The sequence below is a fragment of the Heptranchias perlo genome, chromosome 21 (genome assembly GCF_035084215.1).
Source record: "Heptranchias perlo isolate sHepPer1 chromosome 21, sHepPer1.hap1, whole genome shotgun sequence".
Lineage (NCBI taxonomy): Eukaryota > Metazoa > Chordata > Chondrichthyes > Hexanchiformes > Hexanchidae > Heptranchias > Heptranchias perlo.
Window position 1 is genome coordinate 4,052,872 of NC_090345.1, and position 17,500 is coordinate 4,070,371.

Consider the following 17,500-nt stretch of genomic DNA (forward strand, 5'->3'; position numbering starts at 1 on the left):
TAGGTAAAAAGAAAGCACCTTTTTTTTTTGTTCTGTCTCTCGTTGCCGGTTTTTTTTTGTGTGTGTGTGTGAGAGTCTTGTGGGCGTGATCGCTCCTCACATTCTTTTTTTGCACTTTTATTTGCTTTAACTTGGCGCCACAGTGCTGCTGAGACACATAAAGAGCGAGCGAGCCGAGGCCTGGGGCTGAGGAGATTCCTCGTTGTTTGGTGTGGGTGTGGGGAAAGGGATTGGTTTCAGTGTGAAGGAGAGAGGCCTGCAAGAGGCTTGCTGCTGTTACAATGTCTTTTGCTGGGTTTTTTGAAAGTCTTTTTGCTTTTGGTTGCTGTTTGGAGTTGGTTATATATTTATTTTTTTAAAAATAAAGAACACAAAGGGAGGGGAGTGGAGGGAGGGAAGCTGCTTTGCTTCCCTGACAGGAAGAAGGTTTTTTTTCTCAACAAGGCCCAGTTAGAAACATACAGCTTGTCAGTGATAAGACCACAGAACAGAAATGGGACAGGGGGTGTTGGTTCCTGTGATGTGTTAAACAGGCATCGTTAAGCGTTATCGAGCAGATCATTTTATCTAGAAAAGGTCGAGAGTAAAGCTGGGCATCACAAGTTAAGTTTGAGCCAATTTTTCCCCCCTTCCCTCCCTCTGTCGACCCCCCCACCTCCCCGCTCCACCCTGCTCTCCCCCCGCTCCGCCCTGCTCTCCCTCCCTGCTCCACCCTGCTCTCCCCCCGCTCCGCCCTGCTCTCCCTCCCTGCTCCACCCTGCTCTCCCCCTGCTCCGCCCTGCTCTCCCCCCGCTCCGCCCTGCTCTCCCTCCCTGCTCCACCCTGCTCTCCCCCCGCTCCGCCCTGCTCTCCCCCTGCTCCGCCCTGCTCTCCCCCCGCTCCGCCCTGCTCTCCCTCCCTGCTCCACCCTGCTCTCCCTCCCCGCTCCACCCTGCTCTCCCCCCGCTCCGCCCTGCTCTCCCCCCGCTCCGCCCTGCTCTCCCTCCCTGCTCCACCCTGCTCTCCCCCCCGCTCCGCCCTGCTGCCCCTCTCCTCCCTGTCGCTCCCCTCCTGCTCTCCCCCCTGCTCTCCGTCCTTCTCTACCCTCCTGCTCTTCCCCTTCTCTCCCCGCTACTGCTCCCCGCCTTCCTACTCTCCACCCCCGCTCCCCACTGCTGCCCCGCCTCCCCCATCGCCCCTCCTCCCCCCTCCTGCTCCCCCCTGCTCCCCCCTCCTCCCCCCCTCCTCTCTACACTGCTCTCTTCCCCTCTCTCCTGCTCTCTCCCCCTCTCTCCTGCTCTCTCCCCCGCTCTCCCTCTCTCTTCCCACTCTCCCTCCTTCTCTACCCCCCTGCTCTTCCCCTTCTCTCCCCCCCCGCCGCTCCCCCTGCCACCCCCGCCTTCCTACTCTCCCCCCCCCCCCCGCCTCCCGTCACCCCGCCTCCCCCCCCACTCTCCCGGTCTTCCCCCCCACTCTCCCGGTCTCCCCCCCACTCTCCCCCCGCCCCGTTCTCCCCACTGCTCTTCCCCTCCTTCTCTACCCCCTGCTGTCCCCACCTTCTCTCCCCCCCCCGCTCCTCCCTGCTCCCCCTCCCTCCTGTCGCCCCTCCCCCGCTCCCTGCCCCCCCACTACGCCCCAGTCTTGCCCACTTTCCCCTTTTGCGCTTCTTCTTTCTAAAAAGGCGTCTTAACCCTTTAACTGCCCGGCAGGGATTGAGCTGTGTTGAAATCTGCTTGTGTAAAATAATGGTGATTTCTTTGGGTTTACAAATATTATCGGGGCAGGTTCGTTCGCCCTCTCTCGCTGTCAGAGATGCTGGGACGTCCTGCGGATGTTTAGGATTCAAAGATCTTTTCATTCCTTTCATACTGTCACCCTGCTTAGCATCAACTCTCCCGTGTGCTGGTGTTTGTGAAATAATTTTAAAACTACCTCGTGGTGTAAAGAACAAAATAATCCAGCTCTGGTGAACTGTGTGTAATGTGGGGCTTAAAGGGTTAAATTATGAGGACAGGTCTCAGAGACTAGGATTGTGTTCCCTTGAACATAGAAGATTAAGGGTGATCTAATTGGGGTATTTAAGATGATTAAAGGATTCAATAGGGTCGATAGAGAGAAACTATTTCCTCTGGTGGGGGGAGTCCAGAACAAGGGGGCAGAACCTTAAAATTAGAGCCAGGCCGTTCAGGGGTGGTGTCAGGAAGCACTTCACACAAAGGGGAGTGGGAATCTGGAACTCTCTCCCCCAAAAAAGCTGTTGAGGCTGGGGGTCAATTGAAAATTTAAAAACTGAGATTGATGGATTTTTGTTGGGTGAGGGGATTAAGGGATAGGGAACCAAGGCGGGTAAATGGAGTTAAGATACAGATCAGCCATGATCTAATTGAATGGTGGAACAGGCTCGAGGGGCTGAATGGCCTCCTCCTGTTCCTATCTTGGGTACTGACACACGCGACAGTAGATTCTAACTGTCGATGGCCCCTTCGCACGATCCCGCCATTTTGAGGGCACGGCCTCGTCACCCCATCGCTGGCGAGCTGCGGGAACCAAACATGCGCCTGCTGCAACTCACCAGCTCCGGGGCTGGAGCATTATCGGGCAGCCAGGGGGCCAAGGCGGCCTGCAGGAAGGTAGGACCGGAGGAGAGGGAGGGAGGGGGTGGGCAGAGGAGGTTGCAATCGGCAGGGGGGGGGGGGGAAGCCGGGAGCGTCAGCGTCCACATTATTTTTGTAGGGCCCATGGAGCAACCCCCACCTCCTCCCGACCCCACAAAAATAATTTAAAAATTACCTCTTTGGTGAACCGTGAGCCGAGTTGTCTCCCAAAGTGCTGACCGGGATCTTGAGTATGTTCTGTGGACCCCGATTTACACATTAAAAAGGCCTGGCGCTCCTGGTCTTTGAAAATGTCATCGGCCGGAGTTGGGGTGCGGGGGGGAGAGGTGCCATTACACTACTGGGTGTATTCTATAGGTCACCAACTAGTGGGAAGGATATAGAGGAGCAACATTTTGCAGGGAAGTTACAGAGAGGTGCAAAAGCCATAGAGTAGTGATAATGGGGGACTTCAACTATCCTAATATAGACTGGGATAACAATAATAATATAACGGGCACAGAGGGGGAGGAATTTTTGAAGTGTGTTCAGGAGAACTTTCTCGACCAGTACGTTTCCGGCCCAACGAGGAAGGAGGCATTGCTGGACTTGGTTCTGGGGAACGAGGCGGGCCAAGTGGAGCAAGTGTCAGTGGGGGAGCATTTAGGGAGCAGCGATCATAGTATCATAAGGTTTAGAATAGCTATGGAAAAGGACAGGGGCCACTCTAAAGTAAAAATACTCAATTGGAGGAGGGCCAATTTCAATGGGATGAGAACGGATCTGGCCCGGGTAAATTGGAATCAAAGACTGGCAGGCAAAACTGTAATTGAACAGTGGGCGGCCTTTAAGGAGGAGATGGTTTGGGTAAATTCCCACGCAGGAGAAAGATAGGGCAACTAAAACTAGAGCTCCCTGGATGACAAAAGAGGTAGAGAGTAAGATGAAGCAGAAAAAGGGGCGTATGACAGATGTCAGGTTGATAAAACAAGTGAGAACCAGGCTGAATATAGAAAGTTCAGAGGGGAAACGAAAAAGGAAATAAGAGGGGCAAAGAGAGAGTATGAGAATAGACTGGCGGCCAACATAAAAGGGAATCCAAAAGTCTTCTATAGGCATGTAAACAGTAAACGGGGAGTAAGAGGAGGGATGGAGCTGATCATGGACCATAAAGGCGATCTACTCATGGAGGCAGAGGGGATGGCTGAGGTACTAATAGACGAGGTACTTTGCATCTGTCTTTACCAAGGAAGAAGATGCTGCCAGGGTCTCAGTAAAGGAAGATATAGTTGAGATACTGGATGGGCTAAAAATTGATAAAGAGGAGGTACTAGAAAGGCTGGCTGTACTTAAAGTAGATAAGTCACCCGGTCCGGATGGGATGCATCCTAGGTTGCTGAGGGAAGTAAGGGTGGAAATTGCGGAGGTACTGGCCATAATCTTCCAATCATCCTTCGATACGGGGGTGGTGCCAGAGGACTGGAGAATTGCAAATGTTACACCCTTGTTCAAAAAAGGGTGTAAGGATAAACCCAGCAACTACAGGCCAGTCAGTTTAACCTCGGTGGTGGGGAAACTTTTAGAAATGATAATCTGGGACAGAATTAACAGTCACTTGGACAAGTGTGGATTGATTAGGGAAAGCCAGCACGGATTTGTTAAAGACAAATCGTGTTTAAATTGATAGAGTTTTTTGATGAGGTAACAGAGAGGGTAGATAAGGGCAATGCGGTTGATGTGGTGTATATGGACTTTCAAAAGTCGTTTGATAAAGTGCCGCACAATAGGCTTGTCATCAAGATTGAAGCCCGTGGAATAAAAGGGGCAGTAGCAAAATTGGCTAAGTAACAGGAAACAGAGAGCAGTGGTGAACGGTTGTTTTTCGGACTGGAGGGAGGTGTACAGTGGTGTTCCCCAGGGGTCGGTGCTGGGACCAATGCTTTTCTTGATATATATTAATGACTTGGACTTGGGTGTACAGGGCACAATTTCAAAATTTGCAGATGACACAAAACTTGGAAGTGTAGTAAACAGTGAGGAGGATAGTGATAGACTTCAAGAGGATATAGACAGGCTGGTGGAATGGGCAGACACATGGCAGATGAAATTTAACTCAGAAAAATGTGAAGTGATACATTTCGGTAGGAAGAACGAGGAGAGGCAATATAAACTAGAGGGCACAACTCTAAAAGGGTTCAGGAACAGAGAGATCTGGGGATATATGTGCACAAATCGTTGTAGGTGGCAGGGCAGGTTGAGAAAGCTGTTAAAAAACTGGAGTATTGTGTCCAGTTCTGGGCACCGCACTTTAGGAAAGATGTGAAGGCCTTAGAGAGGGTGCAGAAGAGATTTACTAGAATGATTCCAGGGATGAGGGACTTTAGTTACGTGGATAGACTGGAGAAGCTGGGATTGTTCTCCTTGAAACAGAGACGGTTGAGAGGAGATTTGATAGAGGTATTCAAAATCATGAAGGGTCTAGACAGAGTAGATAGAGAGAAACTGTTCCCATTGGCGGAAGGGTCAAGAACCAGAGGACATGGATTTAAGGTGATTGGCAAAAGAACCAAAGGTGACATGAGAAAAAACTTTTTTACACAGCGAGTGGTTATGATATGGAATGCACTGCCTGAGGGGGTGGTGGAGGCAGATTCAATCATGGCCTTCAAAAGGGAACTGGATAAGTACATGAAATGAAAAAAATTGCAGGGCTACGGGGAAAGGGCGGGGGAGTGGGACTAGCTGGATTGCTCTTGCGAAGAGCCGGCACAGACTCGATATGGCCGAATGGCCTCCTTCTGCGTTGTAACCTTTCTATAATTCTATAAGGAGTTTCTCCTTTTGGGGCAGTGAAAATCTCTGCTGTTGTGTTTATAAAGAACTAAAAGCAAATTAAACCGCTGTTACCTCGAGCGCCTCGTGTTCAAATCCCTCCAGGGCCTCGCCCCCTCCCTATCTCTGTAACCTCCTCCAGCCCTTCAACCCTCCGAGATCTCTGCGCTCCTCCAGTTCTGGCCTCTTGTCCGTCCTCCACTTCCTTCGCTCCACCATTGGCGGCCGTGCCTTCAGCTGCCTGGGCCCTAAGCTCCGGAATTCCCTCCCTAAACCTCTCCACCTCTCTCTCCTCCTTTAAGACGCTCCTTAAAACCTACCTCTTTGACCAAGCATTGGGTCACCTGCCCTAATGCCTCCTTCTTTGGCTCGGTGTCAGTTTTTGTCCGATTACGTTCCTGAGAAGCGCCTACGTTGAAGGCACTGGAGACCTGCAAGGTGTTGCAAGGTGTAACAAGTCTCCGTCACTGGGCTACGTAGGTCGCAGATTTGATCCCCGGTGGGCACTGAATTAGCGGATCTGAGTCAGGCAGCAATAAAGACCCTACAGTCAGCCACAGGCCCTGTGTGTCAGCCACGCCATCCAGGATTTCCCACTCCTGATTACAATGCAACAATCCCCACTGAAATTGGGTGAGGATAGGATTGCCCTCCATTATAATGCCCACCACAGCTGACCAGCCAACCAGCAAGGCTGGCAGTTGAATAATGGACACCTGGGAGAGGTACAGATGGCTGAATGAGTCTTTTGGTAGGTGATTCCCTTTGGCAGACCCAGCACCATCGAGGTACATTGTTTTTTTAGCTGCACACAATGTACTTGCTAAAGCCGTAGCTCAGTGAGCAGTACGCTCCCCTCTGAGTGAGAAGGTCGTGTGTCCAAGTCCCACTCCAGAGACTTGAGCACATAATCTAGGCTGACACTCCAGTGCAGTACTGAGGGAGTGCTGCACTGTCAGAGATGCCGTCTTTCAGATGAGACATTATACCAAGGCCCCTCTCAGGTGGAAGTAAAAGATCCCACAGCCATTATTTTGATGAAGAGCAGGGGAGTTCTCCCCAGTGTCCTGGGGCCAATATTTATCCCCCAACCAACATCACTAAAACAGATTATCTGGTCGTTATCACATTGCTGTTTGTGGGATCTTGCTGTGTGCAAATTGGCTGCCACATTTCCTACATTACAGCAGTGACTACACTTCAAAAAATATTTAATTGGCTGTGAAGCTCTGGGACATCCTGAGGTTGTGAAAGGCGCTATATAAATGCAAGTCTTTGTTTTCTTTTAATGGGCCAGATTACATTCATCCTGTATTTTGTGACTAGGACACACCTGGGCAATCATCCACATTATCAGGTAGATGGCAGTGTCATAGCTGCACTGGAACAGCTTGGCTTGGGGCAATTAGTTCTGGTGTGCCAATCTTCACTACACCTGGTTGTTATTGGGGCCCGTATCCTTCGCTGTGTTCAGTGTCCTAAGCCGCTTCCTAATGTAACATGGTGTGAACTGAATTGGTTGAGCACCGGTATCCATAAAGGTGGGGACCTCAGGAGGAGGCTGAGGATGAGCATCCACTTGGCACTTTTAGCTTCGCTTGTTCATAGTTTGCCACCAAACTAACAGTGGCAGGCTACCTCAGAGGGTCATACAGTTAACGGATATGGAAATGGGAGAATGTCACACTGGTTAAACAAGAAATCCTTTTCTGAGGTTAGTAGAGTAAAGTAGAGGGAGCTTTACTCTGTATCTAACCCGTGCTGTACCTGCCCTGGGAGTGTTTGATGGGACAGAGTAGAAGGAGCTTTACTCTGTATCTAACCCATGCTGTACCTGCCCTGGGAGTGTTTGATGGGACAGTGTAGAGGAAGCTTTACTCTGTATCTAACCTGTGCTGTACCTGCCCCGGGAGTGTTTGATGGGACAGTGTAGAGGGAGCTTTACTCTGTATCTAACCCGTGCTGTACCTGCCCTGGGAGTGTTTGATGGGACAGTGTAGAGGGAGCTTTACTCTGTATCTAACCCATGCTGTACCTGCCCTGGGAGTGTTTGATGGGACAGTGTAGAGGGAGCTTTACTCTGTATCTAACCTGTGCTGTACCTGCCCTGGGAGTGTTTGATGGGACAATGTAGAGGGAGCTTTACTCTGTATCTAACCCGTGCTGTACCTGCCCTAGGAGTGTTTGATGGGACAGTGTAGAGGGAGCTTTACTCTGTATCTAACCTGTGCTGTACCTGCCCTGGGAGTGTTTGATGGGACAATGTAGAGGGAGCTTTACTCTGTATCTAACCCGTGCTGTACCTGCCCTGGGAGTGTTTGATGGGACAGTGTAGAGGGAGCTTTACTCTGTATCTAACCCGTGCTGTACCTGCCCTGGAGTGTTTGATGGGACTGGGTATAAGGAGCTTTACTCTGTATCTAACCCATGGGTGTGCTTTTTGGTGGGTGTAAAATACGAAGGACATTTTGCTGATATATATGATCTTGCAGGTCAGGAATTTCGTTTGGCTCCAGGACCTGTTTAATGGGTCTGTCATTCTCTCTCGCTTCTACGTGTCTCAGAATGTGAAAACAATCTTGGTTGATCATTGTTGACAGTGGCTGGGTGAAAGGGTGTGATAATATAGCCATAGGTGAGTCTGTCGCACATGATTCTGAGGCAGCGTGACACTGCTCCGCTTTTCCAGGGTTTTGAGGAGATGACGAGCACGGAGTGTAGGGGCGGTCCGTGGATGTTGTCTATATGGACTTCCAGAAGCCATTTGCTAAGGTTCCGTAAAAGAGATTATTATCAAAAAGAAAAGCACATTAATTGGAGGTAAACATGTGATGTGGGTCAGTAATTGGTTGGGAGATAGGAGGCAGAAAACAGGGATAAAGGGTTCGTTCTCTGATTGATGGGATGGGGCAAGAGGTGGTCCCCAGGGACCTGTACTGGGACCTCAGATTTTCACCATTTATATTAATGACTTGGATGAAGGAATTGAGAGTTATTTGTCCAAGTTTGCAGGTGACACTGAGTGAGCACAGTATTGGAACCTGTGACCCCCTGGACTGTAGGACCCAGTACCACTTTGCTGTGTTTTCCCATGGTGCCATCAAAGGAACAGTAGAAACAGGAGGAGGCCATTCAGCCCCTCGAGCCTGCTCCACCATTCAGTTTGATCTGTACCTCAACTCCATTTACCCGCCTTTGCTCCATATCTAATACATTTCTATCTCAGCCTTGAAAGCTCCAATTGGCTGAGCATCCACAGCCTTATGGGGGAGAGAATTTAACATTTCCACGACCCTTTGTGTGAAAACTTTCTTCCTGATTTTACCCCTGAATGTTCTGGCTCTAATTTTAAGGTTCTGGATTCCTCCAGCAGGGGAAATAGTTTCTCTCCAACAACCCTATCGAATCCCTTTATCATTTTAAACATCTTGATTACATCATCCCATAACCTTCTAAAGTCAAGGGAATACAAACCAAGTTTATGCAACCTTTTCTCATAATTTAACCTTTTGAGTCCTGACATCATTCTAGTGAGTCTGCGCCTCTCCAAGGCCAATAGATCTTTCTAGGGATGGGCAATAAATACTGTCAGCCACAGCCCAAGAACAAATAAAAATGACAGCACAGATAGAGGCCATTCAGCCCATTGTACCAGTCCTGGCCCCACACCAGGACTATCTACCTCAATCCCATTTCTTTGTCCCCTTTAATATTTCCCCTAATTCCTCTTAAATGTCGTGACTCACTTAGCTCCAATTGCCCCTTGTGCTAGTGATGTTTGACAAATGAACACAACTGACCTCACGATACAGATGGGCGCTATTCGACCGAGGGGTGAAGTCCAACTTAAATAACTGGTGACTCAGACGTGGGAATGGGAGGCGTTGGCTAAGAATGCAGTCTGTTTCCTGTGCAGCAGTTCACGTGTGTTCATATATCCACGTCTGTATTCATGTTTATCTCTCCTCATGTTCCAGGGTGTTCGTCTAAGTCGTTCAAACTGTACTCGCCGAAGGAGCCCCCTAACGGCAACGCCTTCCCCCCCTACCACCCGGGCAGCATGCTGGATCGCGATGTCGGGTAAGTGTGTCAGCCAGAGGATTCCCCTTGGGGACAGATCTCCGCCCGGCTGTGCTTTCTTCCTTCTAAAACCAGTCACTGCAGTGGATGCTCTCGACTCTGCCCACTGTCGTTCAGAGTTCTCCCCCGGGGGCCTCAACCAGCCCCTGAATCTGACCAAACAGCCCTCACCATAACCCAAGCACTGTCTTTATGAATCTAGAAACTTTCAAGGTACTGTTTATTTTGCCCTCCTCGCCCGAAGGCACTGACTGTCCTTGGGGTACAGGTTCCACAGACACTGACTCTCACTGGGGTACAGGTTCCACAGACACTGACTCTCACTGGGGTACAGGTTCCACAGACACTGACTCTCACTGGGGTACGGGTCCCACAGACACCGACTCTCACTGGGGTACGGGTCCCACAGACACCGACTCTCACTGGGGTACGGGTCCCACAGACACTGACTCTCACTGGGGTACAGGTTCCACAGACACTGACTCTCACTGGGGTACGGGTCCCACAGACACCGACTCTCACTGGGGTACGGGTCCCACAGACACTGACTCTCACTGGGGTACAGGTTCCACAGACACTGACTCTCACTGGGGTACAGGTTCCACAGACACTGACTCTCACTGGGGTACAGGCTCCACAGACACTGACTCTCACTGGGGTACAGGTTCCACAGACACTGACTCTCACTGGGGTACGGGTTCCACAGACACTGACTCTCACTGGGGTACAGGTCCCACAGACACCGACTCTCACTGGGGTACGGGTCCCACAGACACTGACTCTCACTGGGGTACGGGTTCCACAGACACTGACTCTCACTGGGGTACGGGTCCCACAGACACTGACTTTCCCTGGGGTACAGGCTCCACAGACACTGACTCTCACTGGGGTACGGATTCCACAGACACTGACTCTCACTGGGGTACGGGTCCCACAGACACTGACTCTCACTGGGGTACGGGTTCTACAGACACTGACTCTCACTGGGGTACGGGTCCCACAGACACTGACTCTCACTGGGGTACGGGTCCCACAGACATTGACTCTCACTGTACCTCTCACAAGTGGCCATTGTTCATGGGTGAGCCTGGACAGGAAGTGTCAGCGGAATATTTGACTGTGAGAGGCAGCACAGACGAGCCTGATGCTGTGCTCACCTGATCTATGCTTGCATGTACTTTCACCAGGGATAAACTCAGCAGTAGGAATCTGGTCTGATTTTTGTGTGTCCGTATTTCGAAGGGCAGGGGGTATGAACCTTGACCTTCCTGGTTGTCTTAATCATTCCCCTACTGAGTCACAGGTGGTGGGGGGAAGGGCTACTTATTTTTGGTGGTAAAGCTGTCCTGAGACAGACTGTGCCAGCCAGGGTCACCTGTGTGCCTTTTCACACGTAGGGAATTCCTGATTTCAGCACGGTTCTGGGATCGGCAATCCGAGGAAACCCATTTTCACTCGGGGCGGGAGGGAAAGTCGGAGAGTTGGGAATCAGCCTCCTGAGGTAATTGAACACCGCCGGGAAATAAAGACTGGCTGTTTTGTTCCGAATGTTCGTTCCCACTGGAAAACAGGTGGAAATGTTCCAGACACTCGAGGCTGTTGTGTTTCTGCTGGTTCGGGGCCCAGTGGTACGAGGCTAGTGTGCCCAGGTCTCAGAGGTGGAAAACTCGCGTTTCAACAGAGGAGAGCGAGCCATAACTTCCCTTTAAATTTGTGATTTGCGTTATCACGATCCGCCAGGGAGCTGCAGGCTTGTTTTGTTCTCCCCAATAATTTTCTCACTTGAAGGTGTTTGGCTTGGGTTAAGTTCCACTGCTCCCCCTCTCAGCCCTCCCACCCCGATACCTCGCCCAACTGGCCATCGTTCGTGTGTAAGCCTGGGCTGTGACTATCAACAGGCTATTTAACCGAGGGGGGAATTGTAGCCAAGTCCGCTCCTGTCCTCGGCTGACCCCTGCAGTTGGAGTCACCGGATAGCGATCAGGAGCAGGAATATGGGGACTGAGGAAGGTAAAGGGCCTGCACTCCAGTCGGTCGACTTGTCCCCCTCCCTAACCCCAGTGAGGCACTGAGAGCAATTGTAGCACCACTACTGCTGCCCTGGCTGAGATCGGCTAACTTAAAGAGAGAACTTGCATTTATATAGCACCTTACACAACCGCAGGACGCCCCAAAGCGCTTTACAGCCAATGAAGTACTTTTCAAGTGTACTCACTTTTGTAATGCAGGAAACCTGGCAGCCAATTTGTGCACAGCAAGATCCCACAAACAGCAATGGGATAATGACCAGGTCATATGTTTTAGTGATATTGGTTGAGAGATAAATATTGGCCAGGACATTGGGGAGAAACCCCCTGCTCTTCAAATAGTGACCCTCTAGATCACTCCAGATATTTTACGTCCACCTAAGAGGGCAGACGGGCCCTCAGTTTAAAGTCTCATCTGAAAGACGGCACTTCTGACAGTGCAGTACTCCCAATTTAGCACCGACCAGGAACCGAATCTGGGATTTTACTAATCGGTGTAGCTCACCAGGTACTGAATTCAAGTCATCTTGGTGATGGGGTACGTCCGAGTCAGAGGGAATGAGAAAAAGAGGGGTATGGAGTGCCAGTGCAGTGATATGGGTTAGATTCCAGTCTGTAACTCACTCCCGGGTATCCGTTATTCTATATATAAACCCCCCGAACCCCTCGATTAGATTCCAGCCTGTAACTCACTCCCGGGTATTTGTTATTCTATATATAAACCCCCCGAACCCCTCGATTAGATTCCAACCTGTAACTCACTCCCGGGTATCTGTTATTCTATATATAAACCCCCCGAACCCCTCGATTTGATTCCAGTCTGTAACTCACTCCCGGGTATTTGTTATTCTATATATAAACCCCCCGAACCCCTCGATTAGATTCCAACCTGTAACTCACTCCCGGGTATCTGTTATTCTATATATAAACCCCCCGAACCCCTCGATTAGATTCCAGCCAGTAACCTACTCCCGGGTATCTGTTATTCTATATATAAACCCCCCGAACCCCTCGATTAGATTCCAGCCTGTAACTCACTCCTGGGTATCTGTTATTCTATATATAAACCACCCGAACCCCTCGATTAGATTCCAGCCTGTAACTCACTCCTGGGTATCCGTTATTCTATATATAAACCACCCGAACCCCTCGATTAGATTCCAGTCTGTAACTCACTCCCGGGTATCTGTTATTCTATATATAAACCACCCCGAACCCCTCGATTAGATTTCAGCCTGTAACTCACTCCTGGGTATCTGTTATTCTATATATAAACCACCCGAACTCCTCGATTAGATTCCAGCCTGTAACTCACTCCCGGGTATCTGTTATTCTATATATAAACCCCCCGAACCCCTCGATTAGATTCCAGCCTGTAACTCACTCCCGGGTATCTGTTATTCTATATATAAACACCCCGAACCCCTCGATTAGATTCTAGCCAGTAACTCACTCCCGGGTATCTGTTATTCTATATATAAACCCCCCGAACCCCTCGATTAGATTCCAGCCAGTAACTCACTCCCGGGTATCTGTTATTCTATATATAAACCACCCGAACCCCTCGATTAGATTCCAGCCTGTAACTCACTCCCGGGTATCTGTTATTCTATATATAAACCCCCCAAACCCCTCGATTAGATTCCAGTCTGTAACTCACTCCCGGGTATCGTTATTCTATATATAAACCCCCCAAACCCCTCGATTAGATTCCAGCCTGTAACTCACTCCCGGGTATCTGTTATTCTATATATAAACCACCCCGAACCCCTCGATTAGATTCCAGCCTGTAACTCGCTCCTGTCTCAAGTATCCGTTATTCTTTATATAAACCACTCAAACACATTTGAACATCTGAAATCTATGGTGAGGAGCCAAGAGTTGCACTGAGGGGAGTAACGCATTCAGCGTGTTAAAGGTCTATGCAAAAGCTGCTGCCGTTAATGGAATTGGTGCTCAGGTTATCAAAACCCCCAGGAAACTCACGGTTCTGCTGGATCCTGAATTTCCACTAGTTATGTCTCTTCTGAGTGGAAACTCATTCCAGTCCCCAAGAAGGATTCGAAATCTGAGAACTACAGTCCAGTGTCAAAGCACGTGTCTCTAACTGCTTCCTATTGCCACCTGCTATATGAATAAATTGGGGCCTTCACACAGAGCACAGCCTGTAATCAATCCCAGGTATCTGGTGCTGTATATATTTATATTTTTGGCCAATTTTGGCCCTCTCTTCCGATTGCAGTTACTGGTGCTGTGATACAGTTCCACAGTCACAAGCTCATCCATTCCTCATTAAAGAGCCCAGACGAAGAGTGTCCTCGGGCTATTTGACTGTGTGGGACATCGCAGCCAAGCCTGACTGTCGGCACCCAATGTTCACACACTTGCGCTTTCCATTAGAGGGCGTCATTGGATGACATTCCAGAGAGGAACCCCTGGCTGACGTCTTTCCTCCGTAGTCTAGTGGACACTCGGACCAATTGTAGGACTTGTCCCACTGCCCTGCGGAGATCTGCTGACTGAGCAAAGTCCAGGTTAAAGCTCCCTTCCATTCTAAAAGTCAGAGCGAGCCAATGAGGCCTGCTGTGATATAGTTGGTGATTGACAGATTTAAGCAAAGCCCTGGGAATGGTTTGCTCACAGTGTTTCATTCAGCCTGGGACTGGAGTGTACAAAACATGTGGGGCTGTTTTAGAATCTATGTGAACCTAATCCTGGATACTCTTGGCCCGCTTTCCAAATTAACGTGTTTCATAAAATAATTTTCTGTACATTTCTATACAAAGGGACATTAAGTCTGACCTTTTCAGGATTTAAAACCATTTGCAATGAGCTGCAATACCACAGCGTGCCTGATGGCGGTGCTGCTGACCCGGCAACACGGCTGTGAAGTGGCGCCACCTGCCGGCATTTTGTGGTACTGCAGTTCTGGAATTTGCAGCAGCGCCACCAACAGGCATGTAGGAATAGTGCAGCCCCAATGTAGAAATAGTGTCAATACATCTGACCATAACTTCTCACCATTTAGAAAATACCCTGATTTATCTTTCTTGGGTCCAAAGTGGATTATCTCACACTTCCCCACGTTGAAATCCATCTGCCACAGTTTTTCCCACTCACTGAATCTATTAATATCCATTTGCTACTCTCTGCTCCCATTGATGAGGGTAGTGCAGTTGATGTTGTGTATATGGACTTTCAAAAGGCGTTTGATAAAGTGCCACATAATAGACTTGTTAGAAAAATTAAAGCCACTGGGATTAAAGTGACAGTGGCAGCGTGGATATGAAATTGGCTAAGGGTGAACGGTTGTTTTTCAGACTGGAGGGAAGTATACAGTGGTGTTCCCCAACGGTCAGTATTAGGACCACTGCTCTTTTTGATATATATTAATGACCTGGACTTGGGTATAGAGGGTATAATTTCAAAGTTTGCAGATGACATGAAATTCAGGAATGTAGTAAACAATGTGGAGAATAGTAACAGACTTCAGGAGGACAGAGACAGACTGGTGAAATGGGCAGACACATGGCAGATAGAATTTAACACAGAGAAGTGTGAAGTGATACATTTTGGTAGGAAGAATGAGGAGAGGCAAAATAAACTAAATGGTATAATTTTAAAGGGGGCGCAGGAACAGAGAGACCTGGGGCTGTATGTACACAAATCTTTGAAGGCAGGACAAGTTGAGAATGCTGTTAAAAATAGAATATGGGATCCTGAGCTTTATAAATAGAGGCATTGGGGACAAAAGCAAGGAAGTTATGCTAAACCTTTATAAATCACTGGTTAGGCCTCAGCTGGAGTATTGTGTCCAATTCTGGGCACCACACTCTAGGAAGGATGTCAAGGCCTTAGAGAGGGTGCAGAAGAGATTTACTAGAATGGTACCAGGGATGAGGGACTTCATTTATGTGGAGAGACTGGAGAAGCTGGGGTTGTTCTCCTTAGAGCAGAGAAGGTTAAGGGGAGATTTAATAGAGGTGTTCAAAATCATGAATGGTTTTGATAGACTAAAAAAGGAGAAACTGTTTCCACAGATTTAAGATAATTGGCAAAAGAACCAGAGGCGCATGAGGAAATTTTTTTTACGCAGCGGGTTGTTCTGATCTGAAATGTGCTGCCTGAAAGGGCGGTGGAAGCAGATTCAATAATAACTTTCAAAAGGGAAAAAATTTTCAGGGCTATGGGGAAAGAGCAGCTCGTGGGGGGAGTGGGATTAATTGGATAGTTCTACTAAAGAGCCGATACAGGCACGATGGGCCGAACGGCCTCCTTCTATGCTGCATCATTCTACGATTCCATGATTCTACACCATTTACTGTGTCACCTAACTTGGTGTCATCAGCAAACTTAGATATACAGCTGTTCCTTCATCCAAGTCATTTATAAATATAGTGAAAAGCTGAGGCCCCAGTACAGATCCCTGGGGACACCACTACTCACATCCTGCCAACTGGAGTAGATACCCATTATCACTGCTCTCTGTCTCCTATCTCCGAACCAATTCCCTACCCGTGTCAATAGGTTGTCTCCAATTCCATGTGCTCGCATTTTTGTTACATAAAATGCACAGCACCGAAACAGGCCGTTCGACCCAACAGGTCCATGCCATGTTTATGCTCCACACGAGCCTCCTCCCTCCCTACTTCATCTCACCCTATCGACATATCCTTCTATTCCTTTCTCCCTCATGCGTTTATTCAGCTTCCCCTTAAATGCATCTACACTCTTCGCCTCAACTAGTTCTTGTGGTAGTGAGTTCCACATTCTCACCACTCTCTGGGTAAAGAAGTTTCTCCTGAATTCCCTATTGGATTTATTAGTGATTATCTTATATTTATGGCCCCTAGTTCTGGTCTCCCCCACAAGTGGAAACATCTTCTCTACGTCTACCCTATCAAACCCTTTCGTAATCTTAAAGACCTCGATCAGGTTATCCCTGTGTTTTGTTTTCTAGAGAAAAGAGCCCCAGCCTGTTCAATCTTTCCTGATAGTTGTAACCTCTCAGTTCTGGTATCATCTTAGTAAATCTTCTTTGCACCCTCTCCAGTGCCTCTCTATCCTTTTTACAATATGGAGTCCAGACCTGTGCCCAGTGCTCCAAGTGTGGTCTAACCAAGGTTCCACACAAGTTTAATGTAACTTCTCTGCTTTTCAATTCTATCCCTCTAGAAATGAACCCCAGTGCTTGGTTTGCCTTTTTATGGTCTTATTAACCTGTGTCGCTACTTGTAGTGATTTGTGTATCTGTATCCCCAGATCCCTCTGCTCCTCTACCCCATTTAGACTCTTATTATCCAAGCAGTTTGTGGCCTCCTTATTCTTCCTACCAAAATGTAAAACCTCACACTTCATAGTATCATAGTAGGTACAGCACAGGAGGAGGCCATTCAGCCCATCGTGCCTGTGCTGGCTCTTTGAAAGAGCTATCCAATTAGTCCCATTCCCCTGCTCTTTCCCCATAGCCCTGTAATTTTTTTCCCTTCAAGAATTTATCCAATTCCCTTTTGAAAGTTACTGCTGAATCTGCTTCCACCGCCCTTTCAGGCAGCGCATTCCAGATCAGAACTCGCTCCCTAAAAAATGTTTCCTCATGTCGCCTCTGGCTCTTTTGCCGATCACCTTAAATCTGTGTCCCCTGGTTACCGACCTTTCTACCACTGGAAACAGTTTCTCCTTATTTACGCTGTCAAAACCGTTCTCTTATGTGAAACGTTATCGAATGCCTTCTGGAAGTCCTTATAAATGACATCCATGGACCCTCCCTTATCTCACAAGTTTGTTACCTCCTCAAAAAATTCAGCTAGGTTGGTTAGACATGACTCACCGTTTATAAATCGATACTGGCTCTCTCTGCTCAGCTCGTATTTGTTCAACTGCTCAGTCACCCTGTCCCTAAAGTTTCCGAACTTCCATCAGCAGGCGTGTGGTTTGGACCCACTGTCGACCCCAAAGAGACCCTACCCAGCTCCCCCAAGGAGGGTA

General features: G+C 48.8%; 1 protein-coding gene across 4 annotated transcripts in view; it reads left to right on the forward strand.

Annotated features, from left to right (window-relative positions):
- ldb1a (LIM domain binding 1a) overlaps positions 1 to 17,500 on the forward strand; it is a 64,855-nt gene that overhangs the window by 24,869 nt on the left and 22,486 nt on the right. For all 4 annotated transcript variants that reach the window (XM_068001992.1, XM_068001991.1, XM_068001989.1 and 1 more), the window contains one exon: positions 9,383 to 9,485. In XM_068001992.1, the coding sequence (XP_067858093.1) occupies positions 9,383 to 9,485 (103 nt within the window). The remainder of the gene's footprint in view (positions 1 to 9,382; positions 9,486 to 17,500) is intronic.